The sequence below is a fragment of the Pteronotus mesoamericanus genome, unplaced genomic scaffold (genome assembly GCF_021234165.1).
Source record: "Pteronotus mesoamericanus isolate MK-2021 breed Mesoamerican mustached bat unplaced genomic scaffold, CSHL_Meso_final contig_68, whole genome shotgun sequence".
In the NCBI taxonomy this organism is placed as follows: domain Eukaryota; kingdom Metazoa; phylum Chordata; class Mammalia; order Chiroptera; family Mormoopidae; genus Pteronotus; species Pteronotus mesoamericanus.
In genome coordinates, this window is record NW_026555234.1 from 15169423 (window position 1) to 15185078 (window position 15656).

General features: G+C 43.9%; 1 protein-coding gene across 2 annotated transcripts in view; it reads left to right on the plus strand.

Annotated features, from left to right (window-relative positions):
* The first annotated feature begins 3160 nt into the window (after positions 1–3160).
* The window catches only part of RBPJ (recombination signal binding protein for immunoglobulin kappa J region), a 199863-nt gene continuing 187367 nt past the window's right edge, over positions 3161–15656 (plus strand). The window contains exon 1 of one of the 2 annotated variants that reach the window (XM_054582012.1): positions 3161–3293. In XM_054582012.1, the coding sequence (XP_054437987.1) occupies positions 3262–3293 (32 nt within the window). In that variant the 5' untranslated portion in view covers positions 3161–3261. The remainder of the gene's footprint in view (positions 3294–15656) is intronic. The other variant, XM_054582015.1, reaches the window with a different exon arrangement.

A 15656-nucleotide genomic window follows, 5' to 3' on the forward strand; every position in this document is an offset into this window, starting at 1 on the left:
AGTCTCCAAATTTATTTACCCACCAAGCTTTTTTTATGCAGTATTTTTCAGGACTAGTATTTCATTAAATACTGCATCAATCAGGAGAGGATAGTTAATGATGCAGTTACAAACAACCCCAAGACCCAGAGGCTTAAAACAATGTAAGTTTAGTTCTCACTCATACTACATAATCCACAGTTGAGGAGACATGGGAAGAGAGGGTCTGCTCTTCTCTCTAGGAAGGAGGCTGAAGGAGAAGCGGTCCTCTAGAACAATGCCTATTTCCAGGGTAAACGGGAAAAGAGTGTGGGCGAGCTGTGCAACACCACATGTGGTCACTACGAAAACTAAGTAGAGCTTGACGGCATTTCATAGACCTCCTCGCTGCACCTCCCACAAACCAGGCCTTTACTCCCAGAACCAAGGCAGCTTAGACATCCCCCCAGTTCTCCCACAGTGTTCCTGACTCTGTTGGGGAGAAAGGGGCCTCCTTTCATCTCCTTTGCCCTGATCTTCCACCGCTATGTTGTGCACCTTAGAGTACCAAACCCAAGCTCCAGATGATTGTATAATTGACAAAAATTCGCCAGTTCCTACTCCGCCTGTATCTGTGCCTCATGCTATCAAGAGGCAGCATCTGTTTCCCCAGCCCTTTAATCTGAGCTGGGTTTACAACTTGCTTTGACCTATAGAATGGTCAGGAGTGACATTGCGCCAACTGTAAGTCTCAGGAGGCCTTGTACACCCCCACTCTCTTTCCCACGGAAGGCTGCCATTACCATGTGATCACTATACGATCACTGTATGATCAAGTATGGATTCGTCTGCTGCAGGATGAAGAGTTTCATGGAGTAGAAATGAGCCATCCCAGCTGAGATCACCCCAGATCAGCCAGCCCCCGCCAACCAGGCAGCTGACTACCGATCCACAGATGCACCCAACTCAGTCAAGCCCAGGTTGATGGTCCACAGCTTTAAAAAAAATGGTTATTGTTTTATAACACTAAGTTTTAGGTGCCATGGTACATGCAAACGCTAAATGGCATAGTTATTTTGAGCAGAAAAGAAATGTATTAAAAGGCTGTAATTCTTAAAAAGCCAGGGCACTGTGAGGCTCAGAGGCTCTACCTAGAATCACATCACAGAGCCAGCCTGGCTCAGAATCACTGTAGCTGCTGCTGTGGACACCAACACCATGACCTTGGGCCCCGATGGCTGCCACCGGGACCTCTGTCCTCAGGAAACTGGATAGACCTATTACTGCTGCCACCTGTCCCCAGAATTAGGTCACATACAGGCAAGATATTCTACAAAATAAATAACAGACACAAAGGCAAGGGCCCTGAGCCAACAAAGCAGGCGGCCTGGAGCCAGGGCCCAGGAAGCCCCCAGTGTTGCTCGTTTTTAACCTTTTAGTAGCTGAATGAGGGAGGTTTAGCACAAGAACCCTAAGGCAGGAGGCAGGGCACTTGGGCAACACAACTTTACCCACCTTTACAAAGCACCTCAGTATTTTAACAGCTGGTAGTATAATACCAGTGCATACAACTGTCCCCTATGAGTTTAGTCACGGATAAGGAGACTAGAATTGCATGCTTGGCTTAGATTAATCAAGAGCCACCCCCACCTTACTGAACGAGGGTTATGGTCACTTTTTCTGGGCACAAGGCCACTCAGTGAATGAGCAAAAGAATAAAATTAGGACTCTGTCAGTAAGGAAAATGGTGATGAGGGAAGATGAATTAGCATAAACAATCAATAGTGTCTGCCATCTGTTCCTAGAATTAGGCCACATACCCCTCAATTCACTCCCCAATGATGAGGTGAGGCAGGGGACACAGGACAGGAGACCTCAAGGCCCAAGTGGTTAATCGTTAGTGTACCTCACAGCATAACAAGGGTCACAGGCCCAGGGTCACCACTGTTCCAGTCTACCTGCATCAGGTGTTCCCAGGACAAGCTGGTCACCCTGTGGCAAGGCCAATTAATCTCTGATCTGCATGATGTTACTTAAGAGGAGCTAGAAAGGGCCAGAGATCTAGTGTGGCCCAAGATCACACTGCTAATTCATTCATCGCCTTACTTCAATTAGTCACACATTCATATGTCACTTCAGTTGTATAATCCTGTGACACGGCTATTGTTCTACAGGTGAAGATATAATCATAATATACATTAATCATAATAATAAGAGCCTTTACCACCAAGTATCTGTCATCTATCTAGCACAGTTCTGGGTACTTCATATGAACTAATCTAGTTAATCTTTACTGCAGTCATAGATAAGAGATACCATGTCATTCCCATTTTACAGATGAACAAACTGAGCCACAAAAAAAGTTAAGTAACTTCTGAAGGTCACACAGCTACTAAGCAGCAGGACCAGGACATCTTGGGCAGTCAGGCTCCACTGCATGCGTCCTTTGTCATACACTGTCCTATCTAGTATGCACCGCAGGTCTGACTACATTCCAGTCCCACTCCATCCACGCCAAAGCCAGCAGACCCCACCCAGGCCCCTCACTCCAGATGAAGTATCCCATTTGGCCGACACATGTCTCATTGAAGAGGGACAGATGGGGAGACTAAAAAGGCCACAGCTATGTTGCACCTGGGTTGAACTGCTGTTCAAGAGATTAACTTGGGGGTTATTGTGCCACAGTGAGTGTGCTGTGATGGGTTATAAAGACCTGTGACATGGTGCTTTACGTCACTGTGCCTCAGCTTTCATAGTGACAAAACTGAGAATCTGGACCAAACTATGGTTAAGGTCCGGTCCAGGACTAGGGAATCCAATTCACGCAGTGATTTCAATTCAACAAAAGGAACTGAGGTCAGGAATATCAAGGCAGCCACGAAACATGAAAGAAAGTCAAATGAACCAAAAGCAGCTGCAGCATCATTTCTTTCCTTTTTTTCCTTTGGTAATTTATTTCCGGGCTGCTCGTATGTAAAAACCAGGCCTGAGATTTCAGGCTCAGTGGAGAAAAAAAAAACAGAAATAAGAAAGGTTATTTCTTGTTTGTCTTTACAGATGTTCTCTACAATCAAAGCATTTCTGAACCCTCCACCCCACAAATTTTTTTTTAAAGGGCTTGTGTCTGCATTTTTTTTCCCCTTAGAGAGAATGTTGACTTTCAAGTCCTCTTCATCTTGACACTTTCACTTCCTTTGTTACAAGGTGAAGTAGCCACCAGACTTGGTGCAAGAGGCTCTTACCACAGCATATCGGGACACTTGAGCCTCCAAGGAGAGCCCACATCAAGGGTTTGTCTTCAAGATGATTGGACTGCTCTATCCCACGTTGTTGAGGTGAGTGAGCCCTCTAACACATTCTCTAGGTCACACTGCCCATAAAAATATGTACTCTGCTTTAGTTCACGATTTATGGATAAGTAACTTGCTTTTTGCCTCTGCCACTTCGCATTGTCATGAGCTAACCATCTCCTGCGCCATTTCAACTTCTGCCTGAGAGCATTCTGGTCACACTGCCTCCCCTCTGTGGTGCCCTCTGGTTACTCAGCAGGACCCTGACGCAGACTTCCAAGGAGGGGGCTGTATTCCACTCACAAGATGCTCTCCCTGCCTTAGGGCCAACGACAGTGCTTTTCCTTAGGAAATCCCACATCTACTCGTCTCTCTCTAACTTCATACTTGCTTTTACTTACCCTTCCAGAGAATCAAAAGGAATTTTCTAGAATCAAAGGCATCTCTATTCCCTTTAAATTTTAGATTTTTCCTTTTTAATAAGGTCCTCCCAAAATATATCTGCTCATGGGCGATACTAATCAAGTTAGTCGTTTATTTGGAAGGAGGCGGTATTTCCTCAGTTGGGCTCTGAAGGTGCTGCAGAGGGCCTATGACATATTTGCTATCCTCAAAATTGTGATCGAACTGGGAGACAAAGGAGCATTCATTCGTTCATTCCTATGTTCAGTGTACAACTATTGATATACAAATGCCTACTGTATACTGGGCATTTGGGAAACCATACAAGTGGTTTCCAAGCCCTGAGCTCTGGCTGCCAGAGCAGGGGTTGGGGAATGAAGTTGTGACAAAGGGTCACAAATCCACATATACCACAAGCATTGTCTGCAAATTTTTATTCTCTTCTTATTTGTGCTCTCATCTGACAAATATTTACCGAGTGTTCGTAAACACGTCTGGTGGGATAACATCTCAGTCATGTCTGTGTATTTTCCCAAAGCATTTGGATGTGGTTTTGATTGATCAAATATGAGTCCATTTAAAAGTTTTATTGTTTGTAATGTCCTTTTGTCATGGAGGATTTTCTCAGTCAGTGAATGCCAGAAGTTCATTTTCATCGTGGAGGTGCACAAACAGATTAACCTTAAAAAAAATGTGCTCTTATACTGAAAAATGTGGGGACTTCCATAAGAAAAGGCTAATGCAAGGTCCCTAACAATAGCAGAAAGGGTGAGGTGTTGTAGGAGAGCAGCCGAGAAGCCTATGGGTGAAAAAGCACAGGAGGGGTGGGTATTTAACCCACCTTAGCGGTGGTAGGAAAGTACTCTAAATGAGGCACACAAATTCTTTCTTTTAAAGTCACTTAATGATGAATGAAATTATTTTATAATTACATATTATATATGATAATAAATCCAGATCATACAAATCTTAGCCTAACTGAACAATCCTGATTACTTAACTTCATTTCTATAGTTTAGGTTTTGCAAAAGCAAAATATATTATAATCTTCGGTGTTTATGGTTCTTCCTACTTTTCCAAGTGCTTTCTTTGTACATCATTTGATTGAACATCACCAGAGCTAAGAGGTGTGGACAGGAGAGGAATCACTATCCCCATTTCACAGATAAAGTTAGTGTGCTTAAGAATAGACAATGAGCCCTGGCCAGTGTAGCTCAGTTGGTTGGCGCATCATCCCAGAAACTGAAAGTTGGCAGGTTCAATTCCTGGTCAGGGCACATGCCTGGGTTGCAGGTTTGGTCCCTGGTGGGGACACATGCAAAAGGCAACCAATCAATCTATTTCTCCCTCCATTCCTTTCTCTCTAAAGTCAATAAGCATGTCTTTGGAAGGATTAAAGAAGTATAATAATAAAAAATAAAAACTTAAAAAAAGCAATAGGAAATGAATTATACAGATACAAAATGGACAAGAGTGAACTAGGTAAAATGGTCAGGAAAATGGATTATGAATAACCATAAAATGATCCTGGGACATATAATCTGGAATTTGGGAATAAGGAAGTAAGCTAGAATCCCATTTTACTACTGGCCATCCTTTGAGTTCTAACTAAGACTACCATGCTCACTTTTTAAATGCCAATCTTATAAAACTGAACTACACACGTTAAGAGGACCCAGGAAAAAAGCAACAAAAAAATATTTTTGAAAGACTGGAAAATAATGTTTTAAAAAGTTAAAGTCCATGAAGTAGAATAAAGGACAACAGGAAAATGTAAGGGCAGCTGAGTGAGGTCTGAGTTGACTGAATGGGATTCAACCCATTTCTCTAATTTCCGTTAACTGTTCTTTCATGGAACAATAATTCACGTGGCCTAGAAAATCCTGAAGACTAAACTATATTGGATTGCATTTCGGGTGATGCATATTTAAGTGAACGGCAGCACTGTCAAAAGAACAGGCTTGGGTTTGAGTTTGCCTTCAGCACACATTAGCCACCAGACAGCTACTTAATACTTAATCTCTCTGAACTTTCATTTATTCCATTTCTGAACTGAGTATGATAATGCTTTCCTTGAACCCTTGTTTCAAGCATTCGAGACCTGAATGCAAGTACCCGCTAAGTACCCAGGACACAGCAGAAACTCAAACAGGGGAGCTGATGTGTTGGCTGGTCGGGGTGGGGCAGAGGGTTAAATTAGTATGTGTTCTCGTGGCCTGAGCACTAGACTTTGAGTGAAAAGACCTGAGCTTGGGTCTCCGCCTGACTCTTTCACTTATATAGTATCTGTGGGATAAGATACGTGTTGAAGGGGTTTAAGTTTTTCATCCTCAATCTCTTCACATATAAACTTGAGTATAATTTCCCTCCAATTTTTAGTTTGAGGTTCAAATGAAATGGTGCATATTAAATAGCTCTGAAATATAAAAATAGAATATTGCTACTAAGTCTTTGAAAACTAATTATCTAGGTAAAAACAGACATGTCACTGTATGTGTATAAAAGTGTCACTGTAATAGGAATGTAGGGTAAAATTCTGTTCATATTTTCAGAAGTCCTAATAACAATGACAACAACCAAAAAACTCAAATTATAAGAAATTTTTAGTTATACAGGGGAAATTTCTCGATTTTAAGGATGAGGAAACATTTGAAAAGGCTAACAAGGGTCATGATGGACTGTCCTCCCCAGGGTGACATCAGCAAGGATGGACAGCCATCCTTCCCTAGTCGTTTATCAGAGAATCAGGGCCCTAAAGCTCAGGGGCCACCAGAAACAGATTAGGCCACCCACCTTGTTTGACAGAAGAGGAAACTGAGGCCCAGAGAAGCAAAGTTACTCCCTCACAAGGATTCTACTGCGAGGGGCCTGAGTGGCAAGCCTGACACCTGCCTGTGCCTTGGCCTCTGCTCAGTGTTTTCCACGACTACACTGTTACTTCTGTTGAAACGCATACCCCCCTGGCTTGAAAATCTCTGCATCTGGCAAGTGGGAAGGACTGGAGAGCAAATCCAAAGCTGTCTGCACACAAGAGGATAAATCGCCCTAGAATGTTTCAGCACAAGGCCGGAGGGTAGTGAGGGGCTGGAAATCAACATCTTGAAGTTCCTCTCATCCTTATGCATTTATGATATCATCCAGGAAACATTTAAATAACATAGATGGAACTAAATGTCTTGCCAGGTGGTAGCCTCTGATATATACAGACGGCCCCTGACTCACAAAGAAAGACTACAGAGGTCCCATACATACAAACAGCTGCTGTCATCCGCCTGGCCCCCACCACCTTGCAGCTGCCATGGGCTGTGTGAAAAAATTAAAAAAGAAAGAAAGGGGATAGAAAAAAAACTTGGACCACTTGCAGATTTGGCACATTCTGAGGCAGAGGAAATAAAGAAGCTGTGGAAACAGGAATGGCTTAAGGGAATGGACTCAGAGATGAATTTCAGCCCCAGGTGACCTGGAGCAGCCCCCTGAAACACCTCCTCTGGGGAGGACTGTCCTCTCCCATCCATGCTGCCAGAAATTGTTATCAATGTAGCAATTTGCCTCAAATCCTCTTTTTTTGAAGGCAGGGAATAAATAATGGTCAATTTACCATTAAAAATCTTTTAATAACAATAATAAGGAGTAGCTGACTCATGGGGTTGCTGTGAAGATAAAGTGAATCAATGAATACAAAGTCCTTAGAACTGTGCCTAATATGTGATGTAACACTGATAAGTACAATAAAACCATTAGCTCTCTACATAACTACGATTATTCCCATTTCACAGACGAGAGAACTGAGGCTCACAGCAGTTAATCTACGTGGGCCACATAACTTAGTGTTAGAACCAGGATTCAGATTGAGATCTGTCTCCAAATCCTATAATCTTAACTACTGTGCTATAAATAGTCACATGCTCGGCACTGAGGGGAGAGGGGCTAAAGGTGGAAGGATGTCAGGGCAACCATTCACACAGGAGTGAGGATTAATTCAATCATTCTTTTCCGACTGACAATCAAATGAGTTCAGCTGCACTCAGTAAATGAAAATTTTGATTAGCAAGGAGGGCCAACAGGTTATTCAGAGGAAGCACAGGGAAGACCTGTGCAAGGGACCACCCGGGATATTGAGTAGGAAGCCTGGAGACATGATGTCCACGGATGGAAGATGTAGGAGCAAAGGCACTTTGGAGGGTGTTAAACATGAACTCTGGTCCATGTGAAATTTCATCTATGTCTGACCCTATACCCATGGCTCCAAACAACTTATCAGTAGGCTACAAGGTAGGTTAAATAAACTTCTTCTGGGCTGGTTGGCAACATTACACTTCCACTTCCATTTGTAATGCGTTCTCTGGGGAAATGTGTGCTGAGTTCCAAACAAATGACTTGTAATTTCATACAACGAATGTATACTTTGTGCCTCCACGGACTGGACACTGTGCTAGGTGCTGGGAATACCAAAGTAAATACAGTCCCTGCCCTTGAGCAGCCTGGAGCCCTGTGGGAAAGAGACGCGTAAGCAACTGAGAGACAATGTGCCGAGCGTAATAGGAGAGGTGTGTGCAAAACGCCTTTGAGGAAGAGGATGGGGAAATTGCTTTTCAATCAACTTTTGGAATGCAACCCCTGTACAATTTGGGAACTGCACGCAATGCATTAGAAGTTACAGGAAGAATGCACTTAACGCTTAGTACTGAATGAACTCATTCTTCAACAGCACTGTTGCCTGCTTTTTTCCCGGCAAGTGGTGGTATCAATACCTATACTTTTTTCAAAGAGAGAGGTGATAGCATGGACTCTAAACTAACGACTGTTCTGATCTGAATCTGACTTTCACTTACTAGCAAGATGGCCTTTTCTTGACTTCACTCAGTCTCAGTTTCTTTATCTGTAAAGTGGGACCAATGAAAATACCTTCTTTAGAGAGTTCCTGGGAGGACAGAGGGCTCACACGTGCAAACTCCAGTGCCCAAAATGGAGACAACATCTCACTCAAAACTGGCTGTAGATAGGAATCCCTGGCTTCAAATACCTCCATGAGGTAGAGCTGTGTCTCCGGAAGACAGTTCTAAGTGATACACAGATGAGCATTTAAAACTTTTAATAGCATACACTTATTTTCATATACCAGGGAGGATAACATATATAGCACATCAAACCCTAGATTTTAAAGATATTATTTCTTCGGATGAATAAAAAAATTAGAAAGTAAATTAACTTAGAGAAAACTAGTAAATAATAGTCAGATGTTACATCTTCTCTTCCAAAATAGAAGTCATGAGCTGACTGTGCGAACTTAAGTGGAAACTCGAACAGCGGAGGTGTCACTTTACTTTTCTTTTTTCTTTCTTTTTTTGTACACGGGGCATGGCTTGAAATAATTTTATTTTTCTTAGCTTTAAATACATGTATGAAAAGAGATATTACAGTGTTCTCTAATTTAAAAAGTTGGGCAAGGGGAGACATGGGGAAAAACATAACAGATTGGGAAATGCAGCAAGTGATGGCTTCCCTTCACGTGTTTCTCCACTGTAATGACATTCAAAACTTTCATCTACGACTGTGGGTAAAGGCACCATTTTCTAATGCCCAAACTAAAGGGAAAGCGCAGCTGAATAGCAGGAAAAAAAATGCCTTCTGCATGCCCGCGCTTTCTTGGCCCCAATTTCAGTCCTGCTGGAAAAAATTCCCTGACGCCGATGACAGCTGAGCTCCTCGCCTGGAATTCAGATGATCAGAAAAGGAAAATTATACCCTGGGCTTAGGTTCTGGGGGCGCCCGCGCAGCTTGTGAAACTCACAAAGGCTGGAGCGTGGGCCTGCCACCTGTCCACCTCCACCTCAAGAGCTGGGGGTTGGGGGGGGGGTGCCGGTTAGAGGGGAGGCAGTGGGGAGGAGACACGAGGAGGGTCAGGCCTGTGGCAGCACACACCCTGGGTTTCTCCCAAGTTGCAGTGCGGTCTCTGGGGTGTCAGTTACATTTACCCCTTCTTTGTTAAAAAAAAAAAATTACCCCCAGGAAAGCCCATCTAACACAACAGGTGGCCTTTGAAGCCCATGGAGGGGTGATGCCTGTGGTTGGCACCCCCATCTGGGCTCCTCCTGGGCCTGTGGTGTCACCCCCACCGTCAGGCTGACACAGAGCAATGTGCTAAAGGCACAGGCCCGGGGGGCACTATCTGCTAGGGTCCTCAAAGTGTCCGCCAGGGGAGGTTCAGCTCCCAGCAGCCTGCATGACTTGGGCTCTCTTACTGCTCCTGCGGAAATGGCCTCCCCAAGCAGCACCCCCTCCCTGCACCAGGCTGGTCGCTGAGTCTTCATTCCTCTGCCCTGGAGGAGGGAAACACCTACTCGTGCTGTGGGACGGTACAGTGGGAAGAGCACTCACTGAGCCATGAGCAGGGACTCTCAGGTAAATTCCTTTATTTCCACCTCAAGGGTAGGAATGGCAGGTACAAGGCTGGACGCCCAGTTTAATTGGAATGGCAGATACATGATGACCAAAATTTTAGCATAAGTATATCCACACAATATTTCGGACATATTTATGCTAAAGAGTTATTTTTATTTGTCTGATATTCCCATTTAACTGGGGGGAGGGTATCTCTATTCGTATTTGCTAAATCCAGCAACCCTGCTCAAGAATAACTCTATGAGGCTGGCATTGTTATTCTTATTTTAAAGGTGGGGAGGTGAGGCTTAGAGAGATTAAGCAATTTGCCTGAAGCCACAGTGCTTGTAAGTGCCAGAGTAGAGATAAGATTTCAACCCAGACCCACTGATTTCAAGACCAATACTGGTTCCTAACACCACACGGGGGATCCAGGCCTTAAAGGAAAAGGGTAAATGGGATGCTACTGGAGGAGGCTAAGCATTCTCTAAGGAGTTTGGAGGGATTTTTAAATGCCTTATTCGAACTGTAGCTAATCACTCAACAAATAGTTGTTGGATGTAATTGAATTATCACCATGCTTGGTAGCTAGAAAGGCTCTGCTTCTTTCCTATAAATATTCTTAAGAAAAGACTTGTTCCTCATTCTCAGCTCAAGTCCCCCTTCAACACTATCCTTCAACGCCAGGAGAGAACACGTCACAGCCATGTGTACAGGCGGTGGTAGTGGTAGATGAGGTCACGGGACAGAGCTCCAAGAGAAGCTTAGAGTCATGTTACATCCACTTAACACATAGAGGAAACCCGCAGCACTGAAGGAATGAGCTGGCCCAAGGAATAAACCAGTCTTCTCTGGGCTGGACAACCTTCAAAGCTCAGTGTGAGCAGACTTGTCACCTTGCTTGAACCAGGCTGCCTCACCAGAACTTGAGAATACCCATCTGCACTACGGTCAACATTGTGTTAGGGGAGCAGAGAAGGTGGGGGTAGGAAGAGGGAAGGGGTATCCCGCTACAACTCTTTCTTGCCCGACGATGGGACTAATCAGTAGACGCAAAGTTCCCTTCAGCCTGGTTTCCTTCTTCAGTTTGTGAAGCTCCATGAATCCACACACAGGAACCTGGATGGAACATGTGCGGCTCCTAGATGCCCACACACCTCTGTGTGCCAAGAGAAATTGCTGTGGCTCTGGGCATTGGGGAACATCCTAAGTCCCAGCCTTTTCCTCCAGATCCTCACTGGAGAAGTCATGCGAGGATAGAGAGTAGTGAGGGCTGAGGAAAATGGTAAAGAAAATGTGGGCCTGAATGTGCCACCACCAGGAAAGTTGGCTGCCTTAGAATCATTTTATTTTCTGATGATCAAAGCAATAAAAGCTCACGGTGGAAAAGGCTGAAAAGGCTGAAAAGTATAAGGAAATAATAAAAACTACCCATAACCCCATCACACAGAGATATAACCTCTCCTAAAATTGTGATATTATTTCCTAAGGATTTCTGTCCATAAAGATAATTGCCCTCATACTTCATATGTGACTTTGTATTCCAATGTTTTTTAACCTTACAAATCATCACCACTTATCTCACATCATTAAAGACTCTCCAAAGAATCTCTATGACTTTGATGAATCTTTAACGGATGCACTGAAAATGGTCATCATTTATTTTTTTTCCTCCTCTTGCTAAACATTTAGAGAGTTTCCAGTATTTTCCCTAATAGAAATAACAGCAATGATCATTTCTTTACATACATTTCTGTCAGACTCTTGGCACCTGCTCCCTCCTGTCTAGAATCTGGTATAAAAGGGCATCTGAGTAACCCAAAGATATGTGTCTTATCAAGTTTTCTGCTTCGCCATGCTCTACAAAGAGCAGTATGTCTTTTAGAGGCCCCACCCCATAAACTAGTTAGAGAATCACCAGGGTCAATCATAGAACATGGTCCCTTGTCAAGTGAAGGGTGCTCCTGCTCAGCAGGAAGTTCAGCCCCCCTTAGACTCAGGCCATGGTTTATGAGGGAGAGAGAGACAGAGATAAAACCCCAGAAAAAATTTCCAGAGAAACCACCACACAATGTAATTCCGCTGGGAACATGACGATAAAAGTCCTCGGAACTATGCCGGTTGGTATTTTTACAGAACCATTGCTTGCTGATTTAGTTAATGATAATGTTGGGTTCCAAATTTCCTCTAAAAGGGAGTCTCAAGTGTTCTTGACTTGGACGGGGCTGGCTTAAAAATAAACAAATAAGTTATATAAGTCCAAATTTTGGAGGCTCGGGTTTTGGAAGCCAAGGCTCCGATGCAGGATTAAAGGGGCCGCCCCCCGCCCTGTGGTCGGGCCTCACGTGCTGCCCGCAGGGTGGGGCTGCAGGGAGTGTCCCCGCTGTCCCTAAACCCCGGCCTCCAATTAGAGCGCCAACGCCCACCAAGAACGCACGCACCCCACGGCTCTAAGACACACTCAAGATGCTTAGGAGACAAGGAAGAGAAACAAAAAAGCGAGTGCGGCCACTGCGGATGATATGACAGACTCCTTTTTCTTTACTCTCTTCTAACATTAGAGAAAGGCTTAATGGTATTATCTGAGAGCCGCCATCTTCTGCTTGAAAGCTGGCTGTGTTTTGGTGGGAAGTAAAGTGATTACCAGGTATTGCCTTATGAAAGCTTTCAGGGCTCCTCCAGGAGAAAAGACGTCAGATTCCCCCATTACCACAGTGGTTGGAGCCCCACTTTGAGTACAGCCGTGGGAGCCACTGCAAGGGACAAAAGAAGCCCAGTGCTCCTGGTGGAGTCCAGAATCCTGCATGCACTCCTGGAGTAACGTGACTGCTGAAATGTCACAAACGAGGCCACTCGCTCAAGTATTTATGTAACCTAATTATTAAGAGTTTAATAAGCGGAAGGTGCTGAGAGCCCAAGGGTTAAAAGATAAAGTACAACAGGCCCTGTCCTCAAATTACTTCTTCTAGTTGAGGAAAATGGATGTATTCACAAATAGGCAGAAAATGCTACATGACCATTGCGAATGGCGATGTAAGACCAGGGATCTACACGGGGCAGGAATGCAACGTCAAAGCACTCCTCAGTGCTGGCCAGCGGCTGGCTTCCTGGAACACAAGCCCAGTGTGGCTCGAGCTGCAGATTTTCCAAAGCAGGAGAATGTGATTTTTCAGTAAAATATCCTGATTGTTTTTTAAAGTTAGCTGAATTTTTTTGTAACGCTGTGTAAAATCAACAAAACATGCTCATAGGCTGGGTCAGGACAAGGCACTGGCGTGAACCTCTGATGCAGGCTGTATTTGCTAATGTGGACAGATAACCACCCTCTTAAAAAAAGCACTTTACACAAGCAATGTGCTTCCTGGGATCACTTTTTTAAATTCCAAAACCACGCATTTACACATGGAAAAATATGAAAGGTGATACAGCAAAATGTTAACAGTGGATATCTCAGATGGCAGGATTATAAATGATTTTCCCTTCTTTGTTTCCCTGTGCTTACATGAAATTTTTACAATGAGCATGCATTACTTCAATAATCGGAATTTTCAACAAAATTAAAATTTTTAATAAAAGACCTGAGTGCTTTTAGGTTGGGACAGATAAAATACTATGAAAGCTTTAAGCCATAAGAAAAAGAATTAAATGAAAATAAAAATTATTGAAAAATACTAAGCATAATGATGTGTGAGTAATCAGAAAGTAAACTGTGTACACTGAAGGTTTACAATGCCGGGGAGGAGCAGCACTCAGGATAAGGTCGCAGGCATTGCCTTACTCATTCTTCCCAGTGCTTCTGGAGAGGTACCACTGGCGTTCCTCTGCACAGGGAGGAGCGGGAGGCTTGGAGAGGTTAAGTAACTTGCTCAGGGTCACACAGCTCAAAAGTAGCAGAGCTAAAAAATCTAAACCCAGAGGCTGTGTGTTCTCCCTACCTTAAGTAAGAGATTACTGGAAGCCAAGTGAATGAGGGAGGTCAGGGAGAGGGTGCTTTTTGACCTGGGACTTCATTCGGTAATAGTTCAACCGCTAAAGATAGGAAGGAAATAATATCGCCAAAGGAAGAAAGGTGATATTGAGGATGTAAGAAGTTCTGATGAGGTGAGGGAAGTGGATTGGGGGCAGCCATGAGAATCGTAAGCATGAAATGCCACGCAGAGGAATTAGACCCCCTCTAGGGCCCGGGGGAGCCACTGACACGTCCAGTGCCAGAATGAGACACATGCCCTGGTGTGTTAGGGCCAGGGCTGCCATAACAACATACCACAGACTGGACGGCATAAAGGGCAGAGATTTATTTTCTCACAGGTCTATGGGCTAGAAGTCCAAGATCTCGGTGTTGGCAGGTTTGGTTTTTCCTAAGACCTCTCTCCTTGATTTGGAAATGGCCACCTTCTCACTAAGTCCTCACATGACCTTTTCTCTGGCATCTTGCTTTCCTCCTCTAATAAAGACGCCAGTCAGATTAGATTAGAGATGGCGGAATGGCCTCATTCTGATTTAATTTCCTCTTTAAAGGCCCTGTCTTTAAACTCAGTCACTTTCTGAGGTACTGGAGGTTAGGACTTCAACAAATAAATTTGGAGGTGGCGGGGGACGCAATTCAGACCATAACACATGGTGAGACAGAAAGAGCCTTGGATGTGGAGAGTCAAAAGCCCTGAGTCTGAAGGCTGCCACTATCGCTTATTAGATGTGGGACCTGGAAGAAGACATTTAAGCACTTTGCCCTTCATTTATTTAAAAAAAAAAAAAAAAAAAAAAAAGCAGAGAATGTCCACACTGCAGGGTTGTGGGAAGGCTCAAAAGAAGCAGTGCTTGGGGAAGCACTCTGTAAACTGCATGGCCCTAGTTTGTAGTCGGATTTAGCATTTTGTCGAGTGAGAAGGAACGCTCTTCACAGAGTGGGGCCTCAGGTGCCGGCGTAAGGAATAAATGAGCATTCCTGTGCGCAGGGTGGGGGAGGCAGAGACTGTGTAGCACCACGGGAGCCCAAAGTAATTTCATAAAAATACATTGGTTCTCCCTAACTTTTAAAAATGGCTTCGCCAAACATTCCTCATGGATTTTTGAACCAGCTTTCAAAATGGATTCAAAATAATTAATGCAATTTTAATGTTCTACACCCATTTTAAACATTTTAGGGCCCCTTGACTACTTCAACGAAAATGCACTTACATTTGGATTTTAATCTATAACTCTGAATTAATAAACTTTTTTTGAGTATCTATAATGTGGAACACGCTGGAATGGATGAGTTTCCCAGATCTCATTCAATCCTCAAAACCACTCTGGTCTGGAAACTGGCTTAGCACGAGCACATAAACTGACCATTCTTCAGGGTGCAGGCCAAGGTGCAGACCTGAACTCAAATTTTCTAATATGATTATCTCAGTTCATCTGGGCTGCTATAACAAAATACCATAAACCAGGTAGCTCATAAACAATAGAAATGCATTTCTCATGGTTCTGGAGGCTGGAAGTCCAAGATCAAGTAATCAGCAGGTGTGGTGTCTGGTGAGAACCTGCTTCCTTCTCTTATCACTGTTACCTTCGTATGGCAGAGGGCGAGGGGGCTCTCTGAAAGGCTCTCTGACAAGGGCACTAATGCCATTCATGAGGGCT